General features: G+C 40.6%; 2 protein-coding genes across 2 annotated transcripts; both read left to right on the top strand.

Moving 5' to 3' along the window:
• Positions 1-6,031: 6,031 nt before the first annotated feature.
• Positions 6,032-7,252, top strand: ins (preproinsulin; the record flags this gene model as incomplete). Its single annotated transcript, XM_079171665.1, has 2 exons — positions 6,032-6,215; positions 6,990-7,252. The coding sequence occupies 2 exons, from the start codon at positions 6,032-6,034 to the stop codon at positions 7,154-7,156; spliced, it is 351 nt and encodes a 116-aa protein (XP_079027791.1). The 3' UTR covers positions 7,157-7,252.
• A 570-nt stretch (positions 7,253-7,822) lies between these two features.
• Positions 7,823-20,101, top strand: nipal4 (NIPA like domain containing 4). The gene is made up of 10 exons (XM_079171639.1): positions 7,823-7,961; positions 9,882-9,986; positions 11,671-11,808; positions 12,354-12,410; positions 13,939-14,029; positions 14,110-14,270; positions 14,754-14,921; positions 15,617-15,696; positions 15,985-16,197; positions 17,831-20,101. The coding sequence occupies exons 1-10, from the start codon at positions 7,922-7,924 to the stop codon at positions 18,047-18,049; spliced, it is 1,272 nt and encodes a 423-aa protein (XP_079027765.1). The 5' UTR covers positions 7,823-7,921; the 3' UTR covers positions 18,050-20,101.
• Positions 20,102-21,468: the final 1,367 nt, after the last annotated feature.

Genomic DNA, 21,468 nt, shown 5'->3' with positions numbered 1-21,468 from the left:
TCTTTGTTTAAATAATAGTTTGTTTTATGTGCTGTTGTAAAGCAATTTTGTTTTATATGGTGCTCTACAATAAATAGTATTATTAATAATGTTAACAATATATATATGTATTAGTGCTGGGCAACGATTACAATTTTTAATCATGATTAATCTCATTGTTATGCGCAAAATTCAATAATGAATTCAAAAGTAGTGTATTGCGCACTTTTATTTTGAAAGTACTGCTATATGAACTAAAGGTCAATAACATTTGGTTTGTAAACACTTTAAACTCATCAGGTTCTTGTTAACAGCAGGATTCTCTTCACACAGTAGCAGTTATAACACAGTTATAATGATTCTGATAATAGATATTCAGCCGGTGTTCACAACTTTATCTTCATGTGTGTCAGAGATGAATTTAAATATACATCTTGAAAACTGCAAACCTATCTACGCCATGTTTTTATGTTTGTTAAATTCTCAGTAGCGATAACTAAATTATATGCTTATTGTACATATTACAAATAAAAACTCTAAAACAATACTTTAAATGAATCACGTATTTTGTTGGTATGTTGGTCAGACACTATGCAACGCTGATTACTGTAACATGTGTGGTGTTTGTTATAAATGTACGTTGGTACATAGAGGGTGATAAGAAGCTGTACATGGAGGGACTTAGGACCCAGGGGAACGTAGGTGAAGGAAACAGGAAGAGACGGAAGAGACGCCACACAAACAGCTGTTCACCGCTCGCTGCCGGCTGGTCTGCCGGTTCTTGAGTAAAAAATGTCCACTAAATGCGCGATAAAATAATTGTCGGCGTTAATTAATGAACGCGTTGCCCAGCACTAATATATATATATATATATATATGTAGTGTATATATATATATCTATGAGTAAACACTTAATTCATCATTTATAAAGCATTGTTCCTACATTAACACTCATTAGTATGCAATTCATAACAGTTATACATGTTTTATTCTTGATTATTAAGCTCGTCTATTTCATTATTGTGTTTTCATACTTTATAAATGATTGATTCCCCATTTGTAAATGAAGTATTATATATATTACAAACCAAATATTAAGGAGTTGTAGATGATTAATAACTTATTTAGATGGACATTATTCATGTGTTTATATATATATAATGATTTAGATATGCACTAATGGTTAGGGACTATGTTAATATATGCTTTATAAATATATGTTTTGTGTGTTTTGTATACGTTTCTAATAAAACGTTTGTAAATGTACGACTGGAGCTAACCAGCAGCTTTGCATATTAGTTTACATTTACTTATTTCATTATTCATTTCATACCGAGCATATCAATCTCCACTGTCCCGATGGCAGCCGGCCCAATCTGCTCACTCTGTGCTTTGGGCGCTGGTGGTTTTCAGAAGACATCAATGAGGTTATGATCCGATCCGCCAAATAAGTGAAATCGAGAGAAATCCCGCTTCATACGTCATCAACGTGGGACAAACGTCTCTCTCAGGAACTGATACGGAAGTGTACTTACGTGATGGAAAACTCCGACCTCAGTTGAAAGGGCGCGCGGACCGGGCCAGAAAGAAAGACCGCTGACGGGCCTCCAATGTCCGTCCGTGTGTTTCCTAGTTTGCTGGCACGTAGCGTTACACGTTATGTACGGTGAGTCTGTAGCTAGCCTTCCAGCTAGCAAGTCACTAACGAGAGGTCCTGAGGCGGCGCACGCTACCGCGTCACCTCCGGTGTCAATAGAGCAATCCAGCTGACAGCTGGCTAACTAACGTTAGCTGTTATCTGATAACCACGATGTTAGATGACCATCGATCTGTTTATCTGAGTGAATGTGAACGTTTTATATCCAGACACGTTCTCCTGAAGGAGAATCTGTTTCTTTAGGTTTCTACATGAATGAATGGCTGAGAGGTTTGTGTTTAACAGTATATTGTTTGCATCTTGTAATAAATATTGATTTCTTCTTCATCACTTTGTGTTGTGTCTGTGGGCTTTCAGTGTCATTTATAAATGCTTTATAAGACAAAGATAGTCCTCACTTTAGATGAGGTCACACACAACACTTTACTAACGAGTAGTAACTACCTAATTAATCATGAATTGCACTATTAATACGCGTTTATAAAGCATATATTAACATAGTCCCGAACCATAAATCATTACATATATAAATGGATGAATAATGTTCATCTAAATAAGTTATTAATCATCTACTTACACTTTATAAATGATCGTATTAATCATCTACAACTCCTTAATATTTGGTTTGTAATATATATAATACTTCATTTACAAATGAGGAATCAATAATTTATAAAGTATAAAAACACAATCAATAGACGAGCTTAATAATCAAGAATAAAATATTTATAACTGTTGTTATGAATTGCATACTAATGGGTGTTAATGTAGGAACAATGCTTTATAAATGATGAATTAAGTGTTTACTCATGTTTAACTAATGCTTCATAGTAGTTATTATAAAGTGTTACCAAACAATCTTCCTGCACAGCAAACATAAAACTTAATTGTATTAATAACACTTTATTCTGTACTTTGTGTGTTTTATTCAGGTCAAAGACAAATAATACTAGAAGGAAGAGATTACTTAACTTTGCTGTTATTATTATGATTATTATTATTACACTAAGGAAGTAAAGCTAATATCAAGATAACAGAAAGGTTAAAGTTTGAAGAATCAACTTTTATTTGTTGTTAAAAAATGTAATTTACATGAAATTGATTTCTTACTTCAACTTTTCTTCCTTTTGTATTCGTCTCCTCTAAACCACTGCACAAGTAAAATATTCATAATAATGATAATATTTATTATATATCAAGATAATTATTATTCAGAAAGACACTCAATAAATGTACGAGTTCAAACATAAAACACAATTAAAGAAAACAATAGAAGAAGAATTAAAACTTCATCAACAGCTCGATATTTAACACTAATAAATATAAATAAATATAAATAAATATAAATAAATATAAATAAATATAAATAAATATAAATAAATATAAATCAATATAAATCAATATAAATACGTGTTAAAGTTTCAGTAAATGAGCGAATCAGACGTTGGTTAATAAGTGAGCAGCAGCAGCTTTGGTTTCTGGGAAATCTGAGACGAGTTCACAAAAACACAAAAACACAAAAACACTTCATTTAGTTTTCCGTCATCGTCGACGCGTCGTCATGGAGACGCTAGCCTCGCCTCGTTGAGTTTCTCTTTAGTGACGAACGAGCTCGTACGAGTACGACGCTTTTAAAATCTCACTGAAAGTACACAAGTATCAGCATCAGAATACACTTAAAGTACCAGTAAAGTACTTAGAGTAACATAATGTGATGTACTGTGATTACTGTGTTCTTATACTGCTGCTAGTTTAATCTGTAATAATACATCATCTAGTACATTATTTAATATTACAAATCTGAATCTAAGTAAAAGTACAATATTAACTTCTGAGAGAAGTAAAAAAATCACAGAAGATGAAAATACTACAATTAAAACTGAGTAAATGTACTTCGTTACTACAATAAACCTCAACTTGAACGTTTTATTCCAGAAGTTCTAAACTCGTCTTTTATTTAAACAAACGTCATGAAGCAGCTCTAAAGCTTTGAGTGACAGCTGGTTCATCCAATCACCTGCCAGCTATCGTTTGTGTTTCCATGACGACTTCTAAAGACAATAAGAGTTAAAATATGAAGAACTCGTCAACAACACACAAGAAGTGAAACAGTATTATTACTCATAATACGAGTAACACAACATGTTCATAGTCTGAGAAATACAAAACAAAAAGTCTCATTGATTCAAAGAACGATTGTTCAAATAAGTTTCCAGCTTTTTCTTACAACAAGCAACAGAAGTTGCTTTTCTTAGAAAACACAAAAGCGTTTGTAACGTTGATATCTGATTAAAAATTCAGCTCAGAGAGTTTATTCTGTAGAAGTCTTTGTTGTATCATCCACATCAATATATCTCCAATAAATACGCTGTAAGTCGATCCAACAGTCGATCCAATTATTTTACAGAATTACCTTAAAACCATGAAAATAACAGCTGACTGAAGTATTGTTTCCATCCACTGCAGTTGTGCGAATATTCGTAAAACGATGAAGAATGAAAGCACCACAGAAGAAGAAGAACGTGTGTGATGTGTTAATGTGTGACGGTTTCCGCTGAGCTCAGCAGCAGCAGGCGGCTGATCGGTGATCGTGTTCGTCAATAAGAGGCGATCGCATCACGCCGGCTCATTAGCTCTGTTTGTTTTACTGAGTGCTGAAACCGACCAATCAGGAGTAATCAGGAGTAAACACACACACACACACACACACACACACACACTCTAGAATGTAATGACCCCCACAACATCAGTAATACAAACACACACACACACACACACTCAGAGGGCGCGTGTCCAGGTGGAGGTGAAGGAGTATAAATGAGGAGGAGTTCCTCTGTTCCTCCTCACACCAACCAGCTCCCAGCTGACCTGCTACTGCTGCTCCTCTTCATTGTCTCCTCCTCCTCCTCTACAGGTGAGACGCTGCTCCTCCATCTCCTCCTCCATGTTCTCCTCCATCTCCTCCTCCATGTTCTCCTCCATCTCCTCCTCTATCTTCTCCTCCATCTCCTCCTCCATCTTCTCCTCCATCTCCTCCTCTATCTCCTCCTCCATCTTCTCCTCCATCTCCTCCTCTATCTTCTCCTCCATCTTCTCCTCCATCTCCTCCTCTATCTCCTCCTCCATCTTCTCCTCCATCTTCTCCTCTATCTCCTCCTCTATCTTCTCCTCCATCTTCTCCTCCATCTCCTCCTCTATCTCCTTCTCTATCTCCTCCTCCATCTTCTCCTCCATCTTCTCCTCCATCTCCTCCTCTATCTTCTCCTCCATCTTCTCCTCCATCTTCTCCTCCATCTCCTCCTCTATCTCCTCCTCTATCTTCTCCTCCATCTTCTCCTCCATCTCCTCCTCTATCTCCTTCTCTATCTCCTCCTCCATCTTCTCCTCCATCTTCTCCTCCATCTCCTCCTCTATCTCCTCCTCCATCTTCTCCTCCATCTCCTCCTCTATCTTCTCCTCCATCTTCTCCTCTATCTCCTCCTCTATCTTCTCCTCCATCTTCTCCTCCATCTCCTCCTCTATCTCCTTCTCTATCTTCTCCTCCATCTTCTCCTCTATCTCCTCCTCCATCTCCTCCTCTATCTTCTCCTCCATCTCCTCCTCTATCTCCTCCTCTATCTTCTCCTCCATCTCCTCCTCTATCTCCTCCTCTATCTTCTCCTCCATCTTCTCCTCCATCTCCTCCTCTATCTTCTCCTCCATCTTCTCCTCTATCTCCTCCTCTATCTTCTCCTCCATCTTCTCCTCCATCTTCTCCTCTATCTCCTCCTCTATCTTCTCCTCCATCTTCTCCTCCATCTCCTCCTCTATCTCCTTCTCTATCTTCTCCTCCATCTTCTCCTCTATCTCCTCCTCCATCTCCTCCTCTATCTTCTCCTCCATCTCCTCCTCCATCTCCTCCTCTATCTTCTCCTCCATCTTCTCCTCTATCTTCTCCTCCATCTTCTCCTCCATCTCCTCCTCTATCTCCTTCTCTATCTTCTCCTCCATCTTCTCCTCTATCTCCTCCTCCATCTCCTCCTCTATCTTCTCCTCCATCTCCTCCTCCATCTCCTCCTCTATCTTCTCCTCCATCTTATCCTCTATCTCCTCCTCTATCTTCTCCTCCATCTTCTCCTCCATCTCCTCCTCTATCTCCTTCTCTATCTTCTCCTCCATCTTCTCCTCCATCTCCTCCTCCATCTCCTCCTCCATCTTCTCCTCCATCTCCTCCTCTATCTCCTCCTCTATCTCCTCCTCTCCTCCATGAATCCGTCTTGTTGTATTTCTCTATTTGAATCATTCATATTTATCATAAAGTAGTATATTGATATATTTTCAGATGAATGGTTGAGCTCACTGTAGATGAAGTGAAGAACATCGAGTCTGTCTTTACTTCCTAGTCCTCCTCCATGATGGCGTCTCTCTGGTTCCAGTCCGTGTCCCTGCTGGTCTTGCTGGTCTTGTCGTGTCCCGGGTCTCAGGCGGCCGTTGGTCCTCAGCACCTGTGTGGGTCTCACCTGGTGGACGCGCTGTACATGGTCTGTGGAGAGAGAGGCTTCTTCTACGACCCCAAGAGAGACGTGGACCCTCTGATGGGTGAGACCAGGACCCAGAGCCTCTGTAGTACTTTATATAGTACTATAGTACAAATACTGTGATACTAGTACTGTAATACTACTAAAGGTCTCAGTTTTAATCTGAACTGCTTTGAAAACTAAAGACGAAGTTTTTACATCGGGAGTGAAAATACTAATACAACACTGTGATACTACTCTCTTACAGTGAAAGTACTAATAGCAGAAAGTAAAATATACTATGTTACAGTAAAAGTACTAATACAATTGTCTCACCTGTTCACTTAAATGTGAAGTAAAAGTAAAGAAAGTCTTTGTGAACACATTTAGAACATTGTGATTACTCAATGTGAGCTCACCTCGTAGACCTGAACACCTGAACACCTGAACACCACGACACCTGAACACCTGAACACCACGACACCTGAACACCTGAACACCTGAACACCACGACACCTGAACACCTGGACACCACGACACCTGAACACCACGACACCTGAACACCTGAACACCTGAACACCACGACACCTGAACACCTGGACACCACGACACCTGAACGCCTGAACACCACGACACCTGAACACCTGAACACCTGGACACTACGACACCTGAACATCTGAACACCACGTCACCTGAACACCTGAACACCACGACACCTGAACACCTGGACACCTGAACACCTGAACACCACGACACCTGAACACCTGGACACTACGACACCTGAACACCTGAACACTACGACACCTGAACACCTGAACACTACGACATCTGAACACCTGTCTGTTTGTCCCCTCAGGTTTCCTCCCTCCTAAAGTGGGCGGAGCATCAGGGGCGGCAGGCGAGAACGAGGTGGCCGAGTTCGCTTTCAAGGACCAGATGGAGATGATGGTGAAGAGAGGCATCGTGGAGCAGTGCTGCCACCGGCCCTGCAACATCTTCGACCTGCAGAACTACTGTAACTAGCTTAGCTTAGCCTAGCTTAGCTTCTTGGCTAACTTAGCCCTGCCTCCAGCTTTGCATCAGAGGAGCGATGAAATTATTTTTTCCTAGAAAATAAAGTTTTGTGAATTAAGATATTAAGATTTGTGTGTTTATTGATTCGTTTATTTGTTGTCATTTAATTGATAATAATAACAATATTAATTATAATACTAATAACTTATAGCACCGTTTAAATATACAAAGGGCTTTACAGTAAAAACTATTTACTTGTTTTAAACATCTATATTTATTTTACACAGTTCTACTACAGTAAAAGTATGAATACCACACAGTACAAATACTCTATTACAGTAAAAGTACTAATACCACACAGTACAAATACTCTATTACAGTAAAAGTACTAATACCACACAGTACAAATACTCTATTACAGTAAAAGTACTAATGCCCCACAGTACAAATACTCTGTTCCAGTAAAGTCTCGTGGTACCGTGGTAGAGTACCGGTAAAGTCTATTTTTAAATCTTATTCCTGATATTTCTTCCTGCCTGTACTTCCGGTGTTTTCGCTGCGGGGCAGAGCAGGTGAGACCTCGCTGCTCCTCACCGGCTCTGCCCGGTGGGGCGGGGTCTAGGCGGGGTCGGGTGTCGCTTTGTTTACGGTTCACTTTAGTCACCAACATTCACCGGTTCACACCGAGAGAAGAGGAGAGAGGAGACGAGCACAATGAACCGGGACCACGCGCCTCATTAAACGGTTACCGGTCGGTGTTTCTCCACCAACACGATGCGAGATGTTCACCTGAGCAACGAGACGTGCGGGAACGGTAAGACTGAAAACACACGAAGAAGAAGAGCGTCTAAAACCTCACGAGGAGCTGCTCGAGTCTCCTGTTAGTGATCTGATGAATAATTAAAGTTAAAATGAACGAATGAACTAATGAAATAATGAACTAATGAAATAATGAACTTATGCTGCTCAGCACCGATTCATCCGAAGAGTTCTTCACTTCATTCATAGTTTGACCCAAAGAACTAAAGAACCATAGAACCATAGCACTAAAGAACCATAGAACCATAGCACTAAAGAACCATAGAACCATAGCACTAAAGAACCATAGAACCATAGAACTAAAGAACCATAGAACCATAGAACTAAAGAACCATAGAACCATAGAACTAAAGAACCATAGAACCATAGAACTAAAGAACCATAGAACCATAGCACTAAAGAACCATAGAACCATAGCACTATAGAACCATAGAACCATAGCACTAAAGAACCATAGAACCATAGAACTAAAGAACCATAGAACCATAGAACCACAGCGCTAAAGGACTAAAGGGGAGACGAGTAAATAGAAACAATAGATGTTTAATTTCATAGACAATCATCAAATATTCACATTTCACGACTTGTGTTTCTTCATTGAATGAGTCGATTGTTCTTCACGTTCTCTGGATTAAAGTGTGTTTCATGATGTCATGTTGTTCATATAGAGTATTGTTTAATTATTCTACATGTTTGCTTACTTAGATTTTGTAATATATTAAAATAGCTTTTTCTTTAGATCTTCATTCGTTTAGTTTAATTATTTCATTTATTATTATTTAAGTATATGTATATATATATATATATATATATATATATATATATATATATATATATATATAATGAGATACACAGAATCCTTTATAAACAATGAACTCTTTTGATTTCTTTGTTTATGATGATTTTGGACAAATGATCTCTAATCCATCCAAACTGTAATAATAAATAATATCGTATAAAGTGAAGAGATTAAAATCTGTAAATCGTCTGTTTACTCGTAGGAAACGTATCGACGGTTACTTCCTGTTTCCAGCTGCCTCATGGGAACTGTAGTTCACTGTTTACAGCGATTAGCTCCCAAATAAGAATATGATTCACAAAGTTTAAATAAAAGGATAGATATAGATATAGATAGATATAGATCTATATAGATATAGATCTATATCTATATAGATATAGATCTATATAGATATAGATCTATATCTATATAGATATAGATCTATATAGACGTCTGACTTCCTCCTGGTGTTTGAAGCTGAACATATGAAATCTCTGGTTATTCATCATCAATGTGTTCACGTTAAAGTGGCCGTCAGAGCAGAAACAGTGTTGACAGAGTCAATATTGAACCTCCTCCTCCTCCTCCTCCTCCTCCTCCTCCTCTTCATCATGTGGTCTGACTCCAGTTACATGTTAAACACCAACACTCACCTGTTTCACTTTAGTTCAGATCAATGCAGATAAATAATCAATAAGAACGTTTATCATGACATCACTTCTAGATTAAGAACATTTAAATATATAAATACATTTCTTCTTCTGTTCGCTCTAATTTTCCTTTTTTTTAAACTGCTGATCAGTGTTGTATTTATTTAATTATATATTATACATATAGGTTTTTTGAAATACAATCTGTGTGTGTGTGTGTGTGTGTATATATACACACAGTACTTGTGTACTTTTACTTGATTAATATTTTGAATGCAGGATTTTTTTACGTGCAACTAATGTTTAAGTTTGTTTTTGATTTAAACGATTATTTTCTCGATTAATCGTTTAAAGGTCAGGAAAGGTCAATATTTTCAAACTGAATTCAGACAGAAGAAGAAGAAAACGTTACGATCAATAATCCGACCGATCAGCTGGATTTCTGCTGTGGCTAATGCTAACGTGCTAACAGTCTGGGCCTCTGCAGGGTCTCTGCTCAGGTTGTGGTGCGGCTCTCAGTCGGCGGTGTGTTCCGTCTCTGGAGGTCAGCCGCTGTTCCACACACACCTGGACAACAGCAGCAACAGTACAGGTAACACACACACACACACACACACACACACACACACACACACACACACACACACACACACACACACACACACACACACACACAGGTTCAGGTCAAAGCTCTGAGTTTGTGTGTAAACATCCTTGTTTTTCTAGGATCTGGTTTAAGTCTGTTTGTTAAGGAGGTGCAGCATTTAAAGTGACAGTGAGGAACCCTGAACCAGTCTCAGTTTAGTCCTGATCCTCTATCTGACCTACATCAGTAATCCTCTGGAGGGAAGGGGGGCACGGGAGAACCAGAACCAGGACTGAGAGGTTCAGACTGTCAGACTGCAGTAGAATGAGAGGTTTGGTGCTCAGAGACAAAACCACTTTAGTCCACAGGGGGCGACAGAACCAACACAATGAAAGCTCCTCGTAGTAAACAACAGAAATAAACCCCCAAAAACTCAATTGGATCTTTAAAAAACAATTTGAAACGTCCAACTATTCATACGAATACAGATCTATAAAGAATAAAAACAACATGAAGATGAGAAGGAATGTGTACAAAGAGAATAACTCAAGTTTATACATGAGGACAGAGCTTCAGAACTTCCTCAACACAAACTATGCAGACAGAAGAAGAAGACAGTCACACATTGTTCCTCCAGTAGAAGTTTAAATGAAAGAATGAGGTTCAAGTTACACAGTTCCTCGTTTCTATTTAAATACAGTTCTCATCTTTAATTAAAAGTCTTCTTCAGGGCTACACTTTCACTTCCTGCTCCTTTCAGGTACTGATTCTGAAATATCAGGACGTCTTGTTTCAAAACCCAAAGATATAAAGTTTACCTTCAAATGAGACAAAGAGAAGCAGGATGTCCTCACAACTGAGACCAGAGAGAGTTCTGGTTGGTTGTTGTGGTCCTGGTTGGTTGTAGTCTTTGTTGGTCGTAGTCTTTGTTGGTTGTGGTCCTGGGTGGTTGTAGTCTTTGTTGGTCGTAGTCTTTGTTGGTTGTGGTCTTTATTGGTTGTCATGGTTGGTAGTAGGGCGACTGTGGCTGAGTGGAGAGCAGGGCCGTCTTTCAATCAGAGGGTTGGTGGTTTCAAACCCCGGCTCCACTGGTTGCATGTCGATGTGTCCCTGAGCAAGACACTAAACCCCCAAACTCCTCCTGTAGCTGTGCCTACGGTGTGATAGCATCCGAAGTAAGTCGCTAAATGACTGTAATGTAATGTAGTCCTGGTTGGTTGTAGTCCTGAACGGTTGTTGTCCTGGTTGCTTGTAGTTTTTATTGGTTGTAGACCTTATTTTACTTAGATGATCAATAAAGACTCTGCTGGTTCACTTCAGATGGTCAGTAACATCAGTCAGATGAGAAATATCACAACACGATGAACACGTGAGCAGCTGTGCATTTATTTAAAGTCCTGTATTGTCGTCTACTCACTGGGCCGACTTAACACCATCTGATTGCTCGACGTTAATCATGAACAACTCGCTCAGTAAATTCCTAGGTTGTTTGTTTTTTCGGGTGTGATGAAGTTCTTAAACACACAGACTGCAGGTACACACCCTCAAAACACACACACCCACACACACACACACACACACACACCCTCACAAACACACACACACACACACACACACACACACACACACACACACACACACACACACACACACCTCACAAACACACACACACACACTCTTTTGTCTCCAGATGTGCAGACAGATGTTACCTACAACCCCTGGCTGGGTCTGACTCTGGCCCTGCTGTCGGCCTTCCTGATTGGTGGGAGCGTCATCCTGAAGAAGAAAGCTCTCCTCCGATTGGCCAGCAAGGGTCACACCAGAGCAGGTGAGCAGAGAAGAGGTCTCACTCCTCCCTGAATCCTACCGACGGTTTTTATTTCATTATTTTTGGCATGTTGAAAGATATTTTGACCATTTTTTGCTGTAATTTTTTTATGATGCTGTTGAGAAAATACACACACAGACAAACAATCATCAAAGGAACTATAAGAAAGAGTAATGTGCATTTAGTCATTGAGTTGTTTTTGTTATTTACAGGGAAATAAATGTAAATAAATTAATCTAAAAACAGGAACCTGAAAAGCTCTTTTGGTTAGTTGTTTGCTGAAATGTGTTCAAACATAAGTGACATAAGCTTTGTCAGCAGAGATAAAGAGAGTTGGATTTCAGTCTCTGTTGTGAAACAAGTGACCAAACAGAAAGTTGCTCAACCAGTTTCTGTCCTTTGATTCCTTTCACTCGACGGGTCACTCAGAAGTTGAGCCTGAGACTAAAACTACACATTTAATTATCGTATTTAAGGGATGTTGTGCATTATCAGAGTTTAATCCTCTTAACCTGAACATGACGTGAGTTCTGTTGTGTGTTCAGGTGACGGAGGTCACAGCTACCTGAAGGACTGGTTGTGGTGGAGCGGCCTGTTAACCAGTAAGACTTTCATTCCTCTAAACCTCTGTGTGAGCGTTAAACTACAGGAGGACGTTTTAGCAGACGGTTTTCTTTGCTTTGTCACAAAGAGTCTGGTGAGAAGATGATCTCTGTCCAGATTCATTTAGCTCATCTTAGTTTATCTTATCTTAGCTTAGTTTAGTGTAGCACAAAGAAGCACCCTGGTGGATTATTTAGGTATAAACAGAGCTCCAAGTTCTTCTGTTAAAAAAGTAAATTAGTTGAGTTTTAAATTTGCAGAATAAAAATAAAACTTAAGTGGAAAAAATGTAGCTCCATGCTCTCGTTGCCCCTTCTGGTTGCCAAAGAAACGAGATGGAGACGACCAAAGAAACGAGACGGTGACGACCAAAGAAACGAGACGGTGACGACCAAAGAAACGAGACGGTGACGACCAAAGAAACACGATGGAGACGACCAAAGAAACGAGACGGTGACGACCAAAGAAACGAGACGGTGACGACCAAAGAAACGAGACGGTGACGACCAAAGAAACGAGACGGTGACGACCAAAGAAACGAGACGGTGACGACCAAAGAAACGAGACGGTGACGACCAAAGAAACGAGACGGTGACGACCAAAGAAACACGACGGTGACGACCAAAGAAACGAGATGGAGACGACCAAAGAAACGAGACGGTGACGACCAAAGAAACACGATGGAGACGACCAAAGAAACGAGACGGTGACGACCAAAGAAACACGACGGTGACGACCAAAGAAACGAGATGGAGACGACCAAAGAAACGAGACGGTGACGACCAAAGAAACGAGATGGAGACGACCAAAGAAACGAGACGGTGACGACCAAAGAAACGAGATGGAGACGACCAAAGAAACGAGACGGTGACGACCAAAGAAACGAGACGGTGACGACCAAAGAAACGAGATGGAGACGACCAAAGAAACACGACGGTGACGACCAAAGAAACGAGATGGAGACGACCAAAGAAACGAGACGGTGACGACCAAAGAAACGAGACGGTGACGACCAAAGAAACGAGACGGTGACGACCAAAGAAACGAGATGGAGACGACCAAAGAAACACGACGGTGACGACCAAAGAAACGAGATGGAGACGACCAAAGAAACACGATGGAGACGACCAAAGAAACGAGACGGTGACGACCAAAGAAACACGATGGAGACGACCAAAGAAACGAGACGGTGACGACCAAAGAAACGAGATGGAGACGACCAAAGAAACACGACGGTGACGACCAAAGAAACGAGATGGAGACGGCAGAATCGTCGAACCCTCGGCTCCCAAACCAACGGGTGACGTCACTGAGACTACGTCCACGTCTTCTAGTTGGTGATTAAGGATTAAAATGATTAACGGGGCTCAGTGGGCGGACAGAAACGTCTCTCAATGGTTCTACATTTGTTTTAAATTTGCCTTAATATCAACCAGTCAATGGATCAACAGTCGGCACAGGCCAGGTGTTGGGTTCTCATGGTTGTGATTGATGTTGTCATGTGGTGCCCCCCCCCCCTCTCTGCAGTGGGAGTTGGTGAGGTCTGTAACTTCGCTGCCTACATGTTTGCTCCGGCCACGCTGGTGACCCCGCTGGGCGCTCTGAGCGTCCTCATCAGGTACGAGCTCTGGAGGAGGCAGACGGACGCTTGAAGGTCCGTTTCTCAGGATCACTAACGAGGTGCTTCCTGTGTTTCAGCGCCGTTCTGTCCTCCTACCTGCTCGGGGAGGAGCTGAACGCGGTGGGGAAGCTCGGCTGTCTGCTGTGCGTGCTGGGAAGCGTCCTGCTGGTCATCCACGCCCCACAGGAACAGGAAGTGACATCACTTCAGGACATGACCAACAAGCTGCTGGAGCCCGGTGAGCTTTTCTTATTAATATTCTTCTGGATTGTTGTGACATTAAACTCGTTTGAGAGGTCAACTCGGACCGTTTATAAACAGGAAGACACAGAAACAGTGACTTCCTGTTAGATCTGTAGGCTACTTGTAGTTTAAAGACCTCGGTGTGTTTGTTAATATGTATCTATGTGGAAATGTGCGCGTATCTGCATTGTATTTTATCTGTTGTTCTTTTGATGTCTGAAGCACTTTGCTGCTCATTTTGATGTGTGTTGTATAAATAAGCTTTATTATTATCAATCACACAAGATGTGTTTTTAGACTAAACATGAGCCGAACGGGCTGCTGCTGCTTTCACAGCTGACTCTCCGGCAGAACGTTAATTCCCCCAAATCAACGGCTGACTCAGCAGAAAACACCGGCTGCTGTACAAATACTATAAATACTTCCATTAAAAAGAAGTGTGTGTGTGTGTGTGTGTGTGTGTGTGTGTGTGTGTCAGGTTTCCTGGTGTACGCGGCGGCCGTGTTGCTGCTGTGTGCGGTGCTCGTGTTTTATTTCTCTCCTCGGGTCGGTCGCTCCAACATCTTCGTCTACGTCAGCATCTGCTCGCTGCTCGGAGCGTTCACCGTCTCCTCCGTGAAAGGCCTCGCCATCGCCATCAACACCGGTGAGTCAGCGTGACGTCACACGGCCGAGAGAGAAACTGTAATATTAATGCCCGGAGTTTAAAACAAGAATAATAACACATGACGCAGACTTGAAACTAGAGATTGAGACCATAAACTCATGTTTACAATGTTTACTGAGGTAATAAATCAAGAGAGAAGTAGAGTCATTTTCTCATAGACTTCTATACAACCAGAGGAGTCGCCCCCTGGTGGACAGTAGAGAGAATGCAGCTTTAACATGTGGAGCTTTGGGGAACCGGAGGTCGTCTTCAGGTCTGAAGACTGCACGTTTAAAAATGAATAAATCTGGAGGTGTGGAGTTAGAAAGAAGTGAAGGTACGTAACATTTCTGCGTCACGCTACATTAGCCACTAGACAGAGGAAGAGTAGCATTGTGGGTATGTTAGGCGGCAGGTTTGAACAATGACAAACAATGTGTGGAATATCCTGTTTATCTTATTTCTATTTTTAATAAATGTGATGTCAGGAACATTCTCTTGCAATCCCAAAATATGAAAGTGTTTATTCGAATATACTGCTGGAGAAATGCATTAGCCTGGGGACGCCTCTGGGTGTCCGAAGCTCAAGCGCAATGCATTGTGGTACATGTAGTCACCGCTGGCCCGGCTCCACGAGCAGGAGGACTCGGCCGTCTGGGTCAGCTCAGCTTCACTGACTGTGTTTCTGTGTCCAGTGCTTCGTGACGTCTCGGTGCTCGCTGGTCCTCTTACCTGGATCCTGCTGCTCACGCTCATCCTCTCCATCGTCACACAGGTGAGTTCATGTCCTCCTGTTCTTGTGGAGACCTTCTGGTGGACCACCATGTGACCACCATGTGACCACCATGTGACCGGATTTCAGAATAAATATGTACGCGAGTCAACAGGGAGAGATTAAATATTGTTTTGATCTCACCTGTGTGTGGTGTGTGTGTGTGTGTGTGTGTGTGTGTGTGTGTGTGTGTGTGTGTGTGTGTGTGTGTGTGTGTGTGTGTGTGTGTGTGTGTGTGTGTGTGTGTGTGTGTGTGTGTGTGTGTGTGTGTGTGTGTGTGTGTGTGCGCAGGTGAACTACCTGAACAAGTCTCTGGACACCTTCAACACGCTGCTGGTCTACCCCGTGTACTACGTCCTCTTCACCACCGTGGTCCTGACCACCTCCATCGTCCTCTTCCAGGAGTGGAGGAGCATGGCGGCCGTGGACGTGGTCACGACGCTGGGAGCCTTCCTGGTCATCGTGGTGGGCGTGGCCATGCTGCACCTCTTCAGAGAGCTGCAGGTTAGTGCCCCCCCCCCCCCCCAACATCAACGTGGTTTACTACCCAGCTGTCTTCTTCTTCCCGTCCTTTGTATCGCAGCACATTACCGCCGCCTGCAGGCCAGAAAACAGACCTGCTCACTAAAAAAAGCTCCTTTGAAGTGCGAGTCGAGTACGAAAACTACACTTCAGCCGCCATAAACATCAAAGAAGAAGAAGAAACTACACTTCAGCCGCCATAAACATCAAGAGAAGAAGAAACTACACTTCAGCCGCCATAAACATCAAGAGAAGAAGAAACTACACTTCAGCCGCCATAAACATCAAGAGAAGAAGAAGAAACTACACTTCAACCACCATAAACATCAAGAGAAGAAGAAGAAACTACACTTCAACCGCCATAAACATCAAAGAAGAAGAAGAAACTACACTTCAACCACCATAAACATCAAGAGAAGAAGAAGAAACTACACTTCAACCACCATAAACATCAAGAGAAGAAGAAGAAACTACACTTCAACCACCATAAACATCAAGAGAAGAAGAAACTACACTTCAGCCGCCATAAACATCAAGAGAAGAAGAAACTACACTTCAGCCGCCATAAACATCAAAGAAGAAGAAGAAACTACACTTCAGCCGCCATAAACATCAAGAGAAGAAGAAGAAACTACACTTCAACCGCCATAAACATCAAAGAAGAAGAAGAAACTACACTTCAGCCGCCATAAACATCAAGAGAAGAAGAAGAAACTACACTTCAACCGCCATAAACATCAAAGAAGAAGAAGAAACTACACTTCAGCCGCCATAAACATCAAGAGAAGAAGAAACTACACTTCAACCGCCATAAACATCAAGAGAAGAAGAAACTACACTTCAGCCGCCATAAACATCAAGAGAAGAAGAAGAAACTACACTTCAGCCGCCATAAACATCAAGAGAAGAAGAAGAAACTACACTTCAACCGCCATAAACATCAAGAGAAGAAGAAGAAACTACACTTCAACCGCCATAAACATCAAAGAAGAAGAAGAAACTACACTTCAGCCGCCATAAACATCAAGAGAAGAAGAAACTACACTTCAGCCGCCATAAACATCAAGAGAAGAAGAAGAAACTACACTTCAGCCGCCATAAACATCAAGAGAAGAAGAAACTACACTTCAACCGCCATAAACATCAAGAGAAGAAGAAGAAACTACACTTTTTCTCGTAAATTTACGACTTTAATCTTTGCAGTTTTTTCTTGGAATACCTCCCATTAAGTTATATATTAACTTTATTAAATGAAGTTATTAAATTAACTTTATTAATACATTAATTTATATATTTATTATATATATTATAATAATAAATGAATCATGAATAAATGATTTATATATTAACACATCGGCTTCTTCTTTCGTTGAACGTTGGAGGAAACGCTTCGGTTCCTGAAGATGATTCCAGGTGTTTCGTTGTCTCCACAGCTGTTCGATGGTATTCATGGTCCCCAGAGGACAAACCCTGCTGACTTTGAGAATCCACTGGCTTTTCCCCTCAAAGTCGTTTTTTATTTGATGTATTTCTAAGATATTTGCTACGAAAAGTAAATGTGTGTAAATGTGTGCAACACGTAGATATACAAGAACAGAACTCTGGTGTCTTTCAGATGACGATGAAGCAGCTGACCAATCAGCTGGCTCAGCCGGTGGAGAGGGAGGGGCTTCCAGAGGAGGTTTCAGCCAATGGACGAGCAGGAGGAGGAGGAGCTGGAGGAGGAGAACGCAGGAGTAAAAAGGAGGATAAATACGGACTGATGGACAACATGGTGATAGAGAGTCTTCCTCCTATGAGAGATGAAGGACCGAGGGTCTTCATCATCAGCTGAAGAACAACCTTTGTGTTTCCTGTCTGGACTTTGTAGTTCAGACCACTCAGAGCTGTAGTCCTGTAAGTCAGAGAGGTTCATCAGCTTTCAAACTCAACAAACCACATTCACCTGAACACACCTCATAACTCCAGCTGTTTGAGAGAAAGAGAATAAAGTTAGCACAAAGAGAATAAAGTTAGCACAAAGAGAATAAAGTTAGCACAAAGAGAATAAAGTTAGTACAAAGAGAGCGTAATAACCAGTCTTCTCTAAAGATGTAATGAATGAAGCTGGTGTTTTATTAGTTTCTCTTATTGTGACGTTCTTATAAACACAGCTGCTCGTTACGTGAAGGATCGGCTGCAGTAACGCTGAGCAGAGACCTGTGATGGTGAAGTGACTCATGAGTGAACTTCTGTTCATCAGCCTCACAACAACAACACGATCACGGCCCGACGCTCTCAAACACTTCAAACATCTCTCGGAACTTTTGATGCTTGAATTTCAAATGTAAATTAAAGCTGCAAGCAGCGATGTACGGGCCCTCGCATCCTCCCGCACGTCGGAGGTACTGGCGGGATGCCGGCATAAGCGGCCATAAATATCTGCGACCATCAGACAGCGAGCCCACAAGGTAGACGTATTTTTAATGCTTGGACTGTGTGACACTGGAAATTATGTAGTGCAAATATTTCACCAGTTCCTGTATCCACTATGTGGCGCTAGAGAACACGCGCAAACATGCATTATGTTGCTCTATATCAAGTATAGACCACATCGTATAAATCCAATTCAGTGTGTCACATAACGCTGTCTTCCTGTTGCCAGTAGGTGGCACTATGACTTTAAGTGGAAATTGGCTCATAGACATCCTCAGGCCATGACTATTATCAAGTATGGCAAGTTTGGGACAGATTTGAGCAAGTCCAGTGGAGTTACATCAGCTTGTTTAACGGCGAATCACTTAAAATGGCCGCCATGCCACGGCTACGCTATTCCAGCAAACGTAAAACTTTTAGTAACTTTTAATTGCAACAGTCTTTAGATTGTACTGACCAAATTTGAAGTGGATCTGACAAAGTCCCTAGGAGGAGTTGGTTAAAGTATAGCGACTAGAAAGCATGGGAAAATTCACACAAAAATCAAAATGGCCGACTTCCCGTTAAATTTAGAGCATGGTCCCAAGACACTTTTTTTTAAGTCTTCATGTGATACACGTGCCTCCTAAATTTCATACATGTAGGTCAAATGTAGCGCTGGGGCTGGGTTTTTGAATATTTGTAGGGGGCGCTATCGAGGCAATTTGAAAGGGTCAAGCCAAAAAGCCATATGAAATATTTATTTCCATCACCTATGACACCTGTGCAAAGTTCCAAGGCTTGTTGAGCATCCTAAGCCACAGAAAAATAAGCTTCATTTTTCATGGCGAATGACGCGTTGCCACGGCAACAGACCCAGGGTCTAGGAGAAGTGATTTTTTTTTAATTTTTACAAAATTCAAAATGGTGGATAATTTTGGTAGGCGGAGCTTAGGGTCCCAAGAGGATTTTTTGTAGAGCTCATTCAGTTGCTCATGTCTGTAAAATCTTAAGTAATTTGGACATACGGGCTGTTGGGGCTTGCCTTTCCATTATCTAGGTGGCGCTAGCGAGTAATTTTGTATGCTCGAGCATTGGACCCATAAAATATAAAAATTTCCCGCAGTCCCGATATGCTCGCCAAATATGGGGAGGTTGGGGACATGTCAGATACCCTTAAACGGTTTTTCATCATAGGGTATAATAATAATTCCTACAGATACAATAGGGACCTCGCGGACCCGACGTTGTCGGTGCTCGGGCCCTAAAAATAAAGTAACTTAAGTAAAGTTATGACTTTTCGACATGGTACACTGACTTTTTCATGACTTTTTTCGACATCCTATACTATGCTGTTTATAACTCCGCAGCAACTCCCTTCATCAACATCGATTGTCTTCCTTCAGGATGGAGTCCAATCGCCAAAGACGTTGCACTATTCACATTTGTACAATGTGTAATAAATTATTGTGAAATTCTAATGAAGTCTCTCCTGATTGAATGACTTTTTGGACTGTTTTTCGACTTTAACCCCAGTAGAACAAACTGAAAAAACACAATTGGGTTTCATCATTAAATTCTTTTCTTTACTGCATTTGCACATAATTCACTGAACACACGGAAGTCCAGAAGCATCCAATACATAAACTGACCGATGAAAACAAGGTAAAAACAATACGTCTGTAATAAAATACACTTTCATGTTCTTATATGCATAATATAAAAACAATAAAGGAAAATATTTAAATTGCAGTAATTACTATTTACAAAAGGCATTTTCTTTTAAAAGGAACTTTTACAACTTCAGTACCTATAAATAAATCAAACTATATGCAGGTCAGGTGCAGTAGTACAAAAAGGCTTTGATATCAGGAGAGTAAGGTGACAGTTTTACAGCAGGACAGAAAGGCGGGATAAGGCCTGATGAACATTAGGTAGCCTGGAGGAGTTCACCAATGAGGAGCGAGTGCTTTTCCTCCGTTTCGTCTCTGGCCGGTCCAGGTTGCCTTCCAACCCAGCTGATATCACGCAGAAGTTCCAAATCATCAAGGTTGATAGGGTGAGGTCATCGCTAACGGAAATAACGAGCCTGTTGACGAGGGCATCTCCCATGCCATGCACATTATGCACTGAACACAGACTTCTATTCGCCAAACCTGTAAGGCAGTGTACTGTACTGTCTATATGTTGGTTGAAATTAAAGATATGTGTAGTTTTGGTTTTCCAAATGTGCAAGGTGTTGTAATTAATGCAGTGTTTACTCTGAATCAACACTACAGGGATACGGAATAAAAGTTTTTCAAATAAAAATAAAGTAACTAAAAAAGTAACTTTAAAAGTAAAGTAACTTTAAAAGTAAAGTAACTAAAAAAGTAACTAAAAAAGTAAAGTAACTAAAAAAGTAACTAAAAAAGGAAAGTAACTAAAAAGTAACTTCAAAAGTAAAGTAACTTTAAAAGTAACTAAAAAAGTAAAGTAACTAAAAAAGTAACTTTAAAAGTAAAGTAACTAAAAAAGTAACTTTAAAAGTAAAGTAACTAAAGAAGTAACTTTAAAAGTAAAGTAACTAAAAAAGTAACTTTAAAAGTAAACTAAAAAAGTAACTAAAAAAGTAAAGTAACTAAAAAAGTAACTAAAAAAGTAAAGTAACTAAAAAAGTAACTTTAAAAGTAAAGTAACTAAAAAAGTAACTTTAAAAGTAAAGTAACTTTAAAAGTAACTAAAAAAGTAAAGTAACTAAAAAAGTAACTTTAAAAGTAAAGTAACTAAAAAAGTAACTTTAAAAGTAAAGTAACTAAAAAAGTAACTAAAAAAGTAAAGTAACTAAAAAAGTAACTAAAAAAGTAAACTAACTAAAAA

This window comes from Pholis gunnellus (genome assembly GCF_910591455.1).
Source record: "Pholis gunnellus genome assembly, chromosome: 13".
In the NCBI taxonomy this organism is placed as follows: domain Eukaryota; kingdom Metazoa; phylum Chordata; class Actinopteri; order Perciformes; family Pholidae; genus Pholis; species Pholis gunnellus.
Note: the sequence above shows the minus strand (reverse complement) of the source record. Positions and strands in the feature narration are given on the sequence as shown.

Bases quoted from the DNA above. Each gene is read 5' to 3' on its own strand.
- nipal4 (XM_079171639.1), top strand. From the start codon at position 7,922: ATGCGAGATGTTCACCTGAGCAACGAGACGTGCGGGAACG. The intron at 7,962-9,881 runs GTAAGACTGAAA...GGGCCTCTGCAG, and splicing joins CAACGAGACGTGCGGGAACG to GGTCTCTGCTCAGGTTGTGG. The intron at 11,809-12,353 runs GTGAGCAGAGAA...TTGTGTGTTCAG, and splicing joins CAAGGGTCACACCAGAGCAG to GTGACGGAGGTCACAGCTAC.